Source organism: Dipodomys merriami, unplaced genomic scaffold (assembly GCF_024711535.1).
Source record: "Dipodomys merriami isolate MVZ:Mamm:240054 unplaced genomic scaffold, mDipMer1.0.p SCAF_44, whole genome shotgun sequence".
Taxonomy (NCBI): Eukaryota; Metazoa; Chordata; class Mammalia; order Rodentia; family Heteromyidae; genus Dipodomys; species Dipodomys merriami.
The window spans coordinates 4540677-4553905 of NW_027206002.1; the positions used below are offsets into that span (position 1 = coordinate 4540677).

General features: G+C 40.2%; 1 protein-coding gene, 1 long non-coding RNA gene and 1 pseudogene across 5 annotated transcripts in view; 1 reads left to right on the top strand and 2 right to left on the bottom strand.

Moving 5' to 3' along the window:
• LOC138808067 (uncharacterized) overlaps positions 1 to 13229 on the top strand; it is a 148637-nt gene that overhangs the window by 47454 nt on the left and 87954 nt on the right. The window contains exon 3 of one of the 4 annotated variants that reach the window (XR_011366377.1): positions 3214 to 3274. The exons of the other annotated variants lie outside the window; for them this stretch is intronic. This is a non-coding gene — a long non-coding RNA (uncharacterized lncRNA). The remainder of the gene's footprint in view (positions 1 to 3213; positions 3275 to 13229) is intronic. 4 annotated transcript variants of the gene reach the window in all.
• LOC138808056 (olfactory receptor 2Y1B-like) lies at positions 1136 to 2659 on the bottom strand. Its single transcript, XM_069994017.1, has 2 exons — positions 1858 to 2659; positions 1136 to 1224 (listed from the first exon to the last, which is right to left on the bottom strand). Exons 1-2 carry the CDS (start codon positions 2657 to 2659, stop codon positions 1172 to 1174), a joined length of 855 nt encoding a protein of 284 aa, XP_069850118.1. The 3' UTR covers positions 1136 to 1171.
• On the bottom strand, positions 6100 to 7029 carry LOC138808057 (olfactory receptor 2Y1B-like; annotated as a pseudogene).

The following is a 13229-nucleotide window of genomic DNA, read 5'->3' on the forward strand; positions in this document are numbered from 1 at the left end:
AGCGCTAGCCCCTGGTGCTCCCTGGACTGTGCTGTGCCACCTGGTGCAGAGCTTTCCCTCACATTCCCAGTTAACAGCAGCATGAGAAACCTGTGAAACTCTTACCTTGCACTAGATTCAAACCTTCCTTGTATTTTCCTTTCTGGTATTCCAGAATTTACTTTGCTAATGCAGAAGCCCCTTTGCCCTGTCAGTTTTTAGAAGTTTATTTTCCTTTATCTAAAAATTAGAAAAAAAAATCTTGCCTTATAGATTTTCTCTGGAAATCTTATAGAGTCCCCAAGTATATCTAAACATAATAAAACCTGGATGCTTTTCTCTTACCTCTGCTATATGTTAATTAGGTTAATAAGCTCCACCAAAGGGTTCACACAGAGCTAAGGTTTGGTGCTGAGAATTTCTCCATCTTTTGTGATATGTACAATTACAAATTATAAAATGTGACAATGTGTCTTCAAGATAACACTGTAGAACTCTCGTCTGCGCTTTTGAAAGTTTTATAATGTTCCTTTTATGCCTTGTATAATTTTGACCTGTTAGTATAAGACAGAGGCCTGTGTTTTCTGTGTGTATAATCTCTTATATCAGCACCTCAGTATATTCACAAAATATTAATAAGCACCTAAATAAATACATAAAATATTAATGAGATACATTATGCTACAGTAACTGTGGGCAATTCAGTATGCCATTTTCAGCAAGTGACAGGTCATCCACACGGAGTAGACATGAGGGTATATTATGTTTAAATAATTATTTAGACCAACAAGATCTAACCAGTCATGTACAAAAGATTGTATCTAATAGTGACACACTATAAACATCTTTATTCACTTACTGATGGACATTTAGGTTAGTTTTTTGATCTTACATAGGTGGAAAGGCTTTTAGAAACACTCAAATGCTGCTGTCTCTTTACGCACTGATTATATTTCCTTTGAGTGTAATAGGATTATAGTATTATAAGGATTGCTGGGTCATATTGATTCTGCTTCTATTTGAAGCCATCATTCATGTACATAGAAAGAAGTGACAGTGGACCAGATTTGGTGGTACTTACCTGTAATCCCAGCTATATAATATGAGAGATGGGAAAGATGGTTTGACATCAGCCTGAGCAAAAACATTAGTGAGATCCTGTGTCTGAAACTGTCCTCCATGTGTTGGTGCATTATCCATTATCCAAGTTATGGGAAGATGAAATCAGGAACATTTTGCTTAGCTCTGGACAAAAGCAAGATCGTATTTAAGAAATAAACTAAAGCGAAAAGGGCTGTAGGCTTGGCTCAAATGGTGGAGTGCTTGCCTAGCAAGCATGAGTCTCTGAACTCAGACCCTCCAAAAACAAATGATGATGGTGGAGTGTGAAGACTCAACTATCTCCCCAGTTTGGCTTGGGGCTACTTGGGTTTCCCAAGCCTTTTCCCTGCCGGGATTTCTCTGTCTCATTTTTTACTTGTGTTACTCTCATTTGTTCTTTCTCCTTAAATACATCACTTCTTCACGAGTTGTAGTATAAGTCAGATCTGACTTTGTCCTGAACAATAAACACTGAACTAGAAAGCATTTTTAGAGATCTTCACATCCAGTTGTCAAAAGAGGAAGGCATCAAAATCCTGAGGTCTATCAAGGGTTGTTTTCAAGTGACTCACAGAGCTGCAGAATAGGATGGACTCCAGGTTAAGAGCCATGACAGAAAATTTACTGATCTTCCTTCCTCCTCCTACCCCACAGCTTTGCCTCTCCTTAGCACCTTCCACAGAGCCCCCTTCACATCCTTGTTTCTCAGAGTATAAATCAGAGGATTGAGCATGGGAGTAATTATAGTATAAAAAAGGGCAACAAACTTCCCCTCACTCTCAGAATAACTCTCCTTGGGCTGTAAGTATATGTACATGGCTGAACCATAAAAAAGAGACACCACCACAAGATGGGACCCACAAGTCCCAAAAGCCTTTTTCCGTCCAGCTGTTGACTTGACCTTCACCATTGCCCGGGCAATGTGTGCATAGGAGCCTAGAATTAAGGCTGCAGGCATGGCAATCATTATGACTCGAGCCACAAACATCTTGGCCTCTATTCCTCCTGTGTCCTCACAAGCCAGCTTCAGGAGAACAGGCAGCTCACAGATAAAGTGATTCAGGCGATGGCCACAGAGAGGCATGGCCATCATGAGGCTGGTCTGAATCAGAGAGTTCACGATGCCCCCCACCCAGGAAACAGCAGCCAGTGTCTGGCAGAGGACAGGGTGCATGATGGTCGCGTAGTGGAGCGGACGGCACACAGCAGCGTAGCGGTCAAAGGCCATCACCACCAGCAGCATGCACTCAGTTCCACCCAGGGAGAGAAATATGATAAGCTGGGCTATACACCGTCCATAGCTGATGGTCTTGTCAAGTCCAGAAAGATTCACCAGCAGCTGGGGCACAGTGCTGGTGGTGTAGCAGAGATCCAGGAAGGAGAGATGGGAGAGGAAGAAGTACATGGGCGTGCGCAGCCGAAGGTCTGCTCGAGAGAGAATGATGATGGTGGTGTTGCCAAAGAGAGTTAGGGAGTAAAAAATGGAAATGAAGACAAAAAAGAGAAATTCCAGTTGAGGCCAATCTGAGAAGGCCACCAAAATGAAGCCATTATCTAAACTGGTGTTGAGTCTTCCCATGACCTTTCACCTGCAGGAGTAACAAGACAATTCAATACCTCCTATGGAGGATGAGATTTACAAATCTTACATTGTATTAATCTCCTAAATACCCCTTAGTGGAACGTTTAGATGATTAGATTACTAGATTGAGAGTAGTATAGCTTATGACTGAACCCTGCTTGAAGACCTTCTGTCTATTTGTTTCATGATATTATACAGGCCACTCAGTTCTTTGGATGTATATGCTTCCTTGTTTGAAAGCAGAGATAATGTACTGCCCTCCTCACACTAATGAGACTAAAACACCAGGGTTATAATGTGGAAACTGATTTCCCAAAATACAATTTTTTGGTAGGGAAGCAAAATATTGTAGTGGATCACCTTGGTTCTACACAAAGGAAGCTTTCACCCATCTGATTGCAGCCCCTAATTATCGCAACCAAACCAAAATACATTATGTGATTTATGGTAGAAAACAATCCAATAGATTTTGCACTTGATGAACATTCTACAAAGACAGAGTCTTAAGACCCGGTAGCCGCTTGGTTGAAGTTTTTATTTTTTTTTTCTAGCCCTGCAAGAAAAAGCGTCATTATGACACTATGCAGGAATTAAACATCTGTGTGACAAATGGTGAGTGCCTCGTGTTGCCAAGTGTCCGGCCTTCTAATGTCCCCAGGGTACGAGTGCTAATGGTTTGATCCACAGAACCACCCAGGCCCAGCTGAACATTGGCTTTAAACCCGACCTGGAAGGGATGTGAGCGACCACTTCACTACAGCTCAGTACAGCTGAGTTCAGCGCAGACACTTCCATACAGCTCCCTTGTGTTCCTTGCTCTGCGCCCTTCGTCAGCAACACACTGCTGTGCTTATGACACCTTTACAATACCTCACACAGCTTTTCTTCATTCTTCCCAGCAAGGGTCTGAATCATAGCAAACCTCCAAGGGAAACACTTCCATTCTTAAGGAGCAACTATGGCTTACTGTCCACAGGAAGCATGTATAGGTAGATCCCGTACATTCCTAGTTCTTCTTATAACTCAGGTAGGCTTTGGCTGTGGTCACACTGGCTTAAGCATTGGTCTAGTGCATGGTGGCAAGCATGGAAGGCTGTCTAAGGAGCACACACAATAAACAGCCGCCACCTTGTTGCTTGGTACAGACAGTATTTTGACATTTACCTATTTGGTTTATTTAGTTTTCTACATTATAAAGATCATTGATTGTGTTTATAGCTTTTTTAACCATACTTCTGTCTAGGTGTGGGTGCATTATCTTCATAAATATATACTTGTTGATCAGAAATCATGTTTTACTATTTTTCCAATAGCATGTAGTACTATATCCACTGATTTAATGATATTGTCAGTCTACAATGTAGCCATGTTCTAATAATAGAATTTAATAGTCTAGCTGGGCATAAGAAGAGCATACACAGCTTCCTTCCTTATACCATTGTTCCTCTGTATATTCTCAAGTTGAATTGAATTTCATTTCCTCCAGTTATACATACAGGTATAGCTCCTTTATTACTGCTAAGGAGATTAATCTACCTGTTGAACTTAATTAGGTACCAAAGCATCCTTCTACCTGTCTCCATCACCACCTGCTCTTCTACAGACTCACTCAGACTCACCACCTTCACTTCAGTCAGATCCCACAAATATTTGGGGGTAATCTGCAAACCTCTTCTATTTAATGACTGAGCACAATCTCCAGTACAAGAGCAAATAATCAGAGACTGATTTTAGTCAGCTTGGCCGACATTCAAAATAACTGCTTGTTTTTTTTAGTTTTTTTTTTTTAATTATCAGTAAATGAGTTTATGAATACAAATAGCTTGTTTTCACTAACTGGTCACACATAACATCTCCTTCTGGGTTCCCTTCTATTGCGTATTCCTCAAAAAAAAGTTTATTGATATATTTCCACAGATCTGACCATGCCCCTCTTCTGTGTCTGGCTCTGATGCCTACAGTTTACTTTGTTTATTGTGGTCTTGGCATCATAGGATTTGAGTTTGGAAGGAGCTTCAAAATGATTTTAAGTCAGCTTTCATGGTTTACATCCAAATGACTTGTTTTCCTACGTTTATGAACTTGGAGAGAGATGTTTTTTGAGGTGTGGTGTGTGGAGTAGAGAGTGGGTGGAGAAGTGATACAGAGTTGGAGTCTGTGATAAACGTGTTTTGTATGAACTCACCGTTACTCACTGGGGCCTCAATACAAGGGACCCCAATGGAAATTTCATGCCAGAATATTTCTTGTCTAGATCTTAACTGTGGAGCCAGAGTGACTCAGTCAATACTCACCTGGAATTCAAAGAAAGAAAACTGCCTCTTTTAACTCTGTCAATTCTAGTTGCTTCAAAGGAAATAGGAGGCCAATAGGAGACCAGTGATATTTATAGATGTCTGCAGAAGACACATTTATATTCGATTGAGGTCTTGCTCTGTCCGTGAGAAGTTATGATAGCATGTGGCATTACCTGCAGAGATGTCTGAAGCTCATACTGTTGGGGTTGGGAACATCCTCCTCATGGATCTTCTTCTGTAGCTTGCCCTGGTCAACTTATCATCAGCTAGTTTATTATCAGACCTCTCTCTATCTGTCCCTAAGTCTGAGCTGCTGCATCATTAAAACACCTCCTGACCCTAAGACTGAGCACACCAATTTTGCATATGGGCATTGATAATTCTTCCCTAAAGCAATGTAAGGATAGTTGTTTACCAAGTATGTCCTTAGAGACCCCAGAGAGCCATCATGTGGCAATTATAAGTTACTGATTGGCTCTCCAAAATCAGCTTTCCATGCCTCTATTTGCTATTCCCTTTAGGCGGTGTTAACCAAAGTGATGTACTTGGTATTCCATGAACATACCTTCTTACTTGCTCTAGTGAGTTTACTGTGTGTAATTCCTTACCTTTCCCTATGTTGATCCTCATCCTGTCAGATATCCACACAGAACAAATTCTGTCTTTAGGAAGACTACCACGCTAGCTTTTATGTCTGTTTTGATATCCCTTTAATTTACTATCCTAGGCCATAGATCTATTTGTCCTACCATTTCCTTGCAAATGTATTGTTCTTTCCATAAAAAGTAGAAAAACACATTGCCATGCTATTTTCATATGGAATTCACTCTTTTGTAAAGATCTCAATGTATATTCAAATGTAATAAATCTTTGATTGTTTTTTTCTGGTATTATTTGGTCTTTAGATTTATCAAAAAAAGCACACCTAACAATTCACAGAACCTCACTCTCCTTTACAATAAATACAATTACATGTGTTCACTACAAATTACAAAATATGATATAAGTATCTCAAAGGAAAAGCCAAAATTTCGACTTGCTTTTTTTTAAAACATTTTGCAATCTTCTCTTTTCATCATTATACTTAATCAGTTTACAGAATCCTATTTTTCTTTCAGAGATGTTCTCGTATTTCAGCACCTAACTCAACTTTCTTCCTAATACTATCCACAGAGCCCCTTTCACATCCTTGTTCCTCAGAGTATAAATCAAAGGGTTGAGCATGGGGGTGATTATGGTATAAAAAAGAGCCACAAACTTCCCCTCACTCTCGGAATAACTGCCCTTGGGTTGGAGGTATGTGTAGATGGCTGAGCCATAAAACAGACAAACCACTAGGAGGTGAGATCCACAAGTACCAAAAGCCTTTCTGCGTCCAGCCATTGACTTGACCTTCAGCACAGCCCTGGCAATGTGTGCATAGGAACCTAGAATCAGTGATACAGGAAAGACCAAGATTACAGCACCAGCAACAAACATATATGACTCTGTTCCTCTTGTATCCTCACAAGCCAACTTCATGAGAACAGGCATCTCACAGAAGAAGTGATTTGGACAATGGCTACAGAGAGGCATGGCCATCAGAAGACCTGTCTGAACCAGAGAGTTCACCAGGCCTCCCACCCAGGAAACAGCAGCCAAAGCCTGGCAGAGTCAGGGGTGCATAATGGTCATGTAGTGGAGTGGATGGCACACAGCGGCATAGCGGTCGAAGGCCATCACCACCAGAAGCACACACTCAGTTCCACCCAGCGTGAGGACAATGGAGAGCTGGGCCACGCACCGTCCGTAGCTGATGGTCCGGTCAAGTCCAGAAAGATTCACCAGAAGCTGGGGCACGGTGCTGGTGGTGAAGCAGAGGTCCAGGAAGGCGAGTTGGGAGAGGAAGAAGTACATGGGCGTGCGCAGTCGAGGGTCTAGTCGGGAAAGGACGATGATGGTGGTGTTGCCAAAGACAGTCAGGGAGTAGAAAATCAAAATGAAGATAAAAAAGAGAAGTTCCAATTGAGGCCAGTCTGAGAAGCCCACCAAAATTAAGCTCTGTCCCAAAGTGATGTTGCACCTTCCCATCGTCTTTCACCTGTACGAAAAGCAGAGGACAATTCAATTACCCCCTAGAAAGAACACGAATTAATTTCTAGTTTTACAATATCCCCTCAACAGTCCAGAATGCAAGTTTTACTTTCCATTTTTTTTATTCATTTCAGTTTTGTAGAGCCTTTTGTTCTTTATTTTGCTCATTGGATCAGCAGTGATGGAACCTTTCCTTAACACCTAGACCTGCTGCCTTTTTCTTTATTTTAGCTAGATGACTCAGTCATGTGGTTCTGATGTTCTCTTCAGTGAAAGTAGAGCCAAAGTGATGCCTTCCTTCCAGTATTTATATGAATGAGCACCCCAACAGATGTGGAAACTTAAAAAAAAAATCAGCTGGGTGCCGGTGGCTCACGCCTGTAATCCTAGCTACTCAGGAGGCTGAGATCTGAGGATCGCAGTTCAAAGCCAGCCCGGGCAGGAAAGGCCGTGAAACTCTTATCTCCAGTAAACCACCAGAAAACTGGAAGTGGCACTGTGGCTCAAGTGGTAGAGCGCTCTCCTTGAGCTGAAGAGCTGAAAGACAGCACCGAGGCCCAGAGTTCAAGCCCCACAACCACCACCATCAACAACAACAAAAATTAAAGTATAAAGTACAGCATTTGGTATTCTGTATTGCTTTCTTTTGTTCTTTTTGATGGTCCAATTAGTAAATTAGGACCCAGGACTAAATGAAATGTGATCTCAACTTTGACCTCTGGGTACTCATTTACTTCCTTCAGTGCATATAGATAGTGCCCCAGTCCTGAAAGTCCTGCTCATGATCAGCTGTCAGATGTCACCAAACTCATAGTAGTGAAGATCCATCTTCAGAAAAAAAATGTGATAAATATATTTATTTTAATAAATTATAATGCTCTATATTTTCTTCTAGTTCTCCAATTGGTAAATCCATCCCTTATTTTCCCTCCCAGGAAGAGTTGTTTCTTTTTCTACTTTGGACATTCTTTTCCTAAGCTCTTTTTAAAAAATCTTCTAAGTAGTTTTACAGGGGAGGTGTCATTTAACAAAATAGTATATGAATACTGTGTATCTTGATTTCTGACACCCCTTCAGTGATCTCATTCCCCTTCCACCCACCATTTCCTTTACATTTCTCATTTTGTGATATAAACAATGAATTCTTGACTGTATTCTCTTCCCCCACTACCTTCATTGTCTACTGCTCTCCCTTTGTCCTTCCCTCCCTGCAAGTTCCTGGTGCTCATTTTGTTGGGTTTGACTTAATCTTCCTAAATAAATGTACTATTTGAGCTCTCCATAGCACCAATTATAATTCAATCAGGACTGCTTACATGCCACCCAGCATGTTTACTTATTGACTTAGAGGCATATTCTGGCTATCACTAATGAAAGAAACCATGCAACCTTTGTTTCTCTGGGACTGGCTTGCTTCACTTAATATAATTCTTTCCAGCTCTTTCCATTTCCTTACAAATGGTACACTATCATTCTTTCTAATCAGCGAGTAATATTCCACTGTGAGTATATATAACATTTGTTGTATATGCTCCCCCACATTGGTGCCATTCCTGGTGTGCATAAATATCCCAGAGATACATGTTTCCTGAGCAAGAGGAGAGAACAGACAAATCCGTGGTGTTTCTCAGTTGGTGGCACAATGTCTATTTAGTGTCCCTGCTCTGTATCTCATCACTAACTTGTATCATAGCACCAGAAGAAGCACTATCATGTAATTGAGCAAAAACTTCAAATCATGATTAGGTGATATATGTTAAAACAATCCATAAGAATTTGAATTTGATAGCCAGGCACCGGTGGCTCACACCTGTAATCCTAACTACTCTGAGAATCACAGTGCAAAGCCAACCTGGGCAGGAAAAGTCTGTGAGACTTTTATCTCCAATAAACCACTCAGAAAACCGGTGCTGTGGCTCAAGTGGTAGAGTGCCAGCCTTGAGCTGAAGAACTGAGGGACAGCACCCAGGCCCAGAGTTCAAGGCCCATGACTGACCAAAAAAAAAAAAAAAGAATTTGAATTTAATGAAACAAAAGCAACCATGACCAAAGTGCCTAAGAAAAGATGACTCTGAGTGGGGAAAATGGGACGCAGTTTCCAAACCTCATTCGAAATCATATAGAAGGGAATAGACCAAACTTGTAGACTTCAGAGCCAGTTACCAAGAAACTAAGAGGCATAGATGTCCTAAAGGCATACTGAATAAAGTCTAAACACAAGTCAACAGTGTCTAGTTGAGCACCGAATTTAACAAAATACACCAGGTTAGGCAAAAATGATAAAAGAACCTTGACCTTTGGAATCTATTAATGGAACCTAAAAATCATTTTCTCCCAGTGTCTCCCTGATACATCCATTCCCTCTATAGGATGCCAAAATGCAAACTCGGTTTATGAATCCCCTGCTTCATTTCTTTTCCATCTAGTCTTTTCCCACTCCGTCCCTCAGCTCCATATTTTCACTATATGTAGATAACTATGTTGGAGTCTTTGATCCAGCCTTTATATAGTTCAGAGAAGTGTAATGTCTCATGGCTAAAATCTGATCAGTAAATTGCCCTGCTTGCATAGGATTATACTTTTAGTATTCTATACAAGTTCCTGGCTGTAGCTTCTGGTTAGAAAATTGACTAAATATATAGAACCAAATGACTATAAAACCAATGCAGCATCTATAAGCATCCTGAGTGAGAAACCGGTGTTTCTAATTCAGCTAGAACATAATTAAAGACAGCTGTGATAGTTTATGTCCATGTTTTAAAATATCTCCTATGGAAGCAGGGATGAATTGTCTTTGTTGGTCTCTGAAAGCCATACATACACAGACCAACTAGTGACATTTACAAGGGGGAGAATTGTAGCTCCATAAGAAGAAAGCTTGAAAATAAGAATAGGAGGATCTAAAAATAGACAGTCTGAAATAGAAGACACTTTTTGCATAACACCAATGATGCCTATTAATTCACACACTGACCTTTCAGGATACTGTAAAAATGTTCCTGTAGTAGGTGAAAGATTGTGTTAAATGTTTCTACTCATCCCACCCTGCCCTGATCCTCCTTACTTTTCTAAGATGATGTTTTAGACACTGATTACTTCTTTATGCCCCTGGTATCTCCTAAGTCTGTAATAAGTGTGCATTGGTTTCTTCAATGCAAATATTAGTGATTCTCTGTGTTCAACTCTGTGTTTGTGTCTATAAATAATCTTTATAAATAATACATTTCTTGATTAGAAGTCTCTTAAATGACCTATAACACTAACATCTTTCATTCTAATTTAATGATATTATCAGATTGCAGTAGAACCACATTTAATCCAGACAACCTTATCTTCTGTTTTGCAAAGGAAGAGATATCACAAAGTCTCTTCTAATTGTGCTTATTGTTCAAACATGAATTCTCAAGTTGAATCTAGCTTCACGTCTTCCCATTATGCCTGCAGGTATAGCACTCCGGCAGTATGGGAGATTAATCTCATTAATGACCTAACTAGATAGCAAAGTATTCTTCTATTCACGCTATCAATACCTACTCTTTTACCGCTCTGTGATTTAGACCCCATTCATTCCACAATATCAGCTAGATTGTAAAGTCTTTATGATCTACAAGCCTCTTCTTTCAAACGCCCAACATAAACTCACCCCAGTTTTCTAGCAGAAGACAAAACAAAATCCAAATTAGTAGTCGGCTTCATTTACAGTTTATAGAATTAAGTTGCTTGTTTTGTCTGTGACCCTAGTGTTTGTGACTCTTCTAAGAAAATTTTCTTGATTCATCTCAATAACCTTGAGCATGCGTGTATTCTGTTTTCTGCCTCTGTTGTCTGCAGTTAATTTTTGCATTTCACAGCCTTGGCATCATAGGATTTGAGTTTTGGAATGATTTTGAAAATCATCAACATGGTTTAAGTCAATGCTTATGGGGGTTTACATGTCTTAAAGAGAGTAATTTTTGATCTGCTGTGTGTAGAGTAGGCAGAGGGAAGATGGATAGTTGATAGAGAACAAAGTCATTATCAGTACCAAAGTATGTTTGCTCTGCCCTCAAACTAGACCCTCACACACAGCAGAACGCAGTACTAATTCCACAGGGGTCTGCTTCTTGTTCTCTTGATTACAACCATCAAGTCAGAGTGTCCCACCTAGTCACCACTTACCTGGAATTCAAGGACAGAAAATTGCCGCTCTCACCTCCCTCAAACCTATTGGCTTTGAGGGAAATGAGGCCCACTGGAGACCGGTGCCATTAGTGAGGTCTAGATGAAAGACTGCTTAGTTGTGATTTCCCCTGCAGTGGGAAGAGCTCACAAGGTGCTCGAGACGCCATCACAGTGCACTGTCCCCCTCAGCATCAGAGATGGCCGAGCCACAAAACCTCCATGAGAGGAACATCCTCCTCACAGAACCTCGCTATCCCTAACCACCTGAGATGAGGAAGAAGCTAGGAGATTATCAGGCCACCTCCTGACCCTACGGGTGAACTACTGCATCAGCTAAACATGTCCTAACACTGTGGCTAAATACACCAGCCTTGCCCAGTGGGCATCGATAAGGCCTCCCTAAAGCCATGGAAAGAGAGTTATTTACCAAGGGTGGCCTTGGAGACCTCTGGGTCCCAGTGTGGAAATTTTAATCACCTGACATGCCCTGCAAGATCTGCCTGACAGTCCTCACGTCTCACTACTCTCCATTCTCTTCCCAACCAAAGATCTTTTCAGTGTCCTCAGAACACTCCTTCTCTGTCCATAGCTGGCCTTAGCCTGTGATCCTCCTACCTGTGCCTCTGTTGTGGCTTGAATTACAGGCCTGCGCCAGCATGCTTAGCCTTTTCTGTTGAAGTAGAGTCTTGTAAACTTTTATGTTCCCCCAGGCTGGCCTAAAATAGTAATCTCCCCAATCTCAGCCTCTGAGTAATTAGAATTACAGGTATAAACCAACACATCAGACTTCTTTTTGAAGTCTTTGTGTATTTTTAGAGATTAGTCACAGGAATAGCTTGCAAAGACTTTTTTTTTTTTTTATCATTCTGTAGGCGTCTCCTCATTACTTCCTTTGCTGTGCAGTTGTTTCTATTTGACGCCACCCTATTTATCAAGTTTTGTTCTTATTCTATGAACTACTAGAGTCCTGTTCACAATTTTGTATACCCTCTAGGGTCTACCCTATGTTTTCCTTAGTTGTTTCAAAGTTTTAGATCTTAACGTTAAAATCTTTGCTTCATTTTGAATAGTTTTTTGTACAGGGTCTTTCAGACCTGGATATGTGACTATCCAGTATTCCAAGAATCTTTATTAAAGAAACTGTCTTTTCTCAAATGCATGTTTTTTTTGTCACTTTTGTCTAAAATCAGATGACTATGCTTGTGTGGGTTTATTTCTGGGTTCTATTCGTTAGTATAGCTCTGTAGTATAATTTAAAGTCAGGTATCGTAGTACTTCTGTATTGTTATTTTTGCACAGGATTGCTCTGGTTATTTGGATTTTTATGCCTTCACATGAATTTTATGATTAATTTTCTTTTTTGTAAAGAATGACATTAGGTTTTTAATAGGAACCACACTGACTCTGTAGATTGCTATCTGTTGCGTAGCTCTGTTCACAATAGTTGGTCGATTTAAAACCATGGAAGGTCTTCCCATCTTCTGGTGCCTTCTTCAAAATGTTTCTTAGTGTTTTATAGCTTTCATTGTAGAGGTCTTTCACTTGTGTAGGTAAGGTTATTTTTAGGTACTTTTCAACTTTTGAATTGTGAATGGGATTATTTCCTGATGATCTTTCTTAGTCTGTTGGATTACAAAAAAGTATTTTCTATATTTCTTTTTGTTGATTTTTATAGTGCAATTTTGTGAATGTATTTATTAGATCTAAGAGGTTGGTAGAGTATTTAGGGTGTTTTCAGTATCAGATCGTATCATCCTATTTTATTCCCTTTTATTTCTTTCTCTCACTCTATTTCTCTGGCTAAGAATTCAAGTGTTGTATTGGATGAGTGATGAGAGTGGACCAATCTTGCCTCATTCTTCCCTGCAAAGGCAATGGTTTCACTTTTTCCCTGTTTAATAGCATTTTGGCTATTCATTTGTCATAGGTAGCCTTCATTATGTTGAGATATGTTCTATTTAGAATTTCTTCAGAGCTTTTGTTACAAAAGGATGTTGAATTCTGTCAAATGCTTTTTTTGAGATTATTATGTGATT

Coding starts and splice junctions, on each gene's coding strand:
- LOC138808056 (XM_069994017.1), bottom strand. CDS start 2,659: ATGGGAAGACTCAACACCAGTTTAGATAATGGCTTCATTTTGGTGGCC. Junction 1,225..1,857: donor CAAGGAGAGTTATTCTGAGA/GTGAGGGGAAGT, acceptor GCTTTTGTCCAG/AGCTAAGCAAAATGTTCCTG.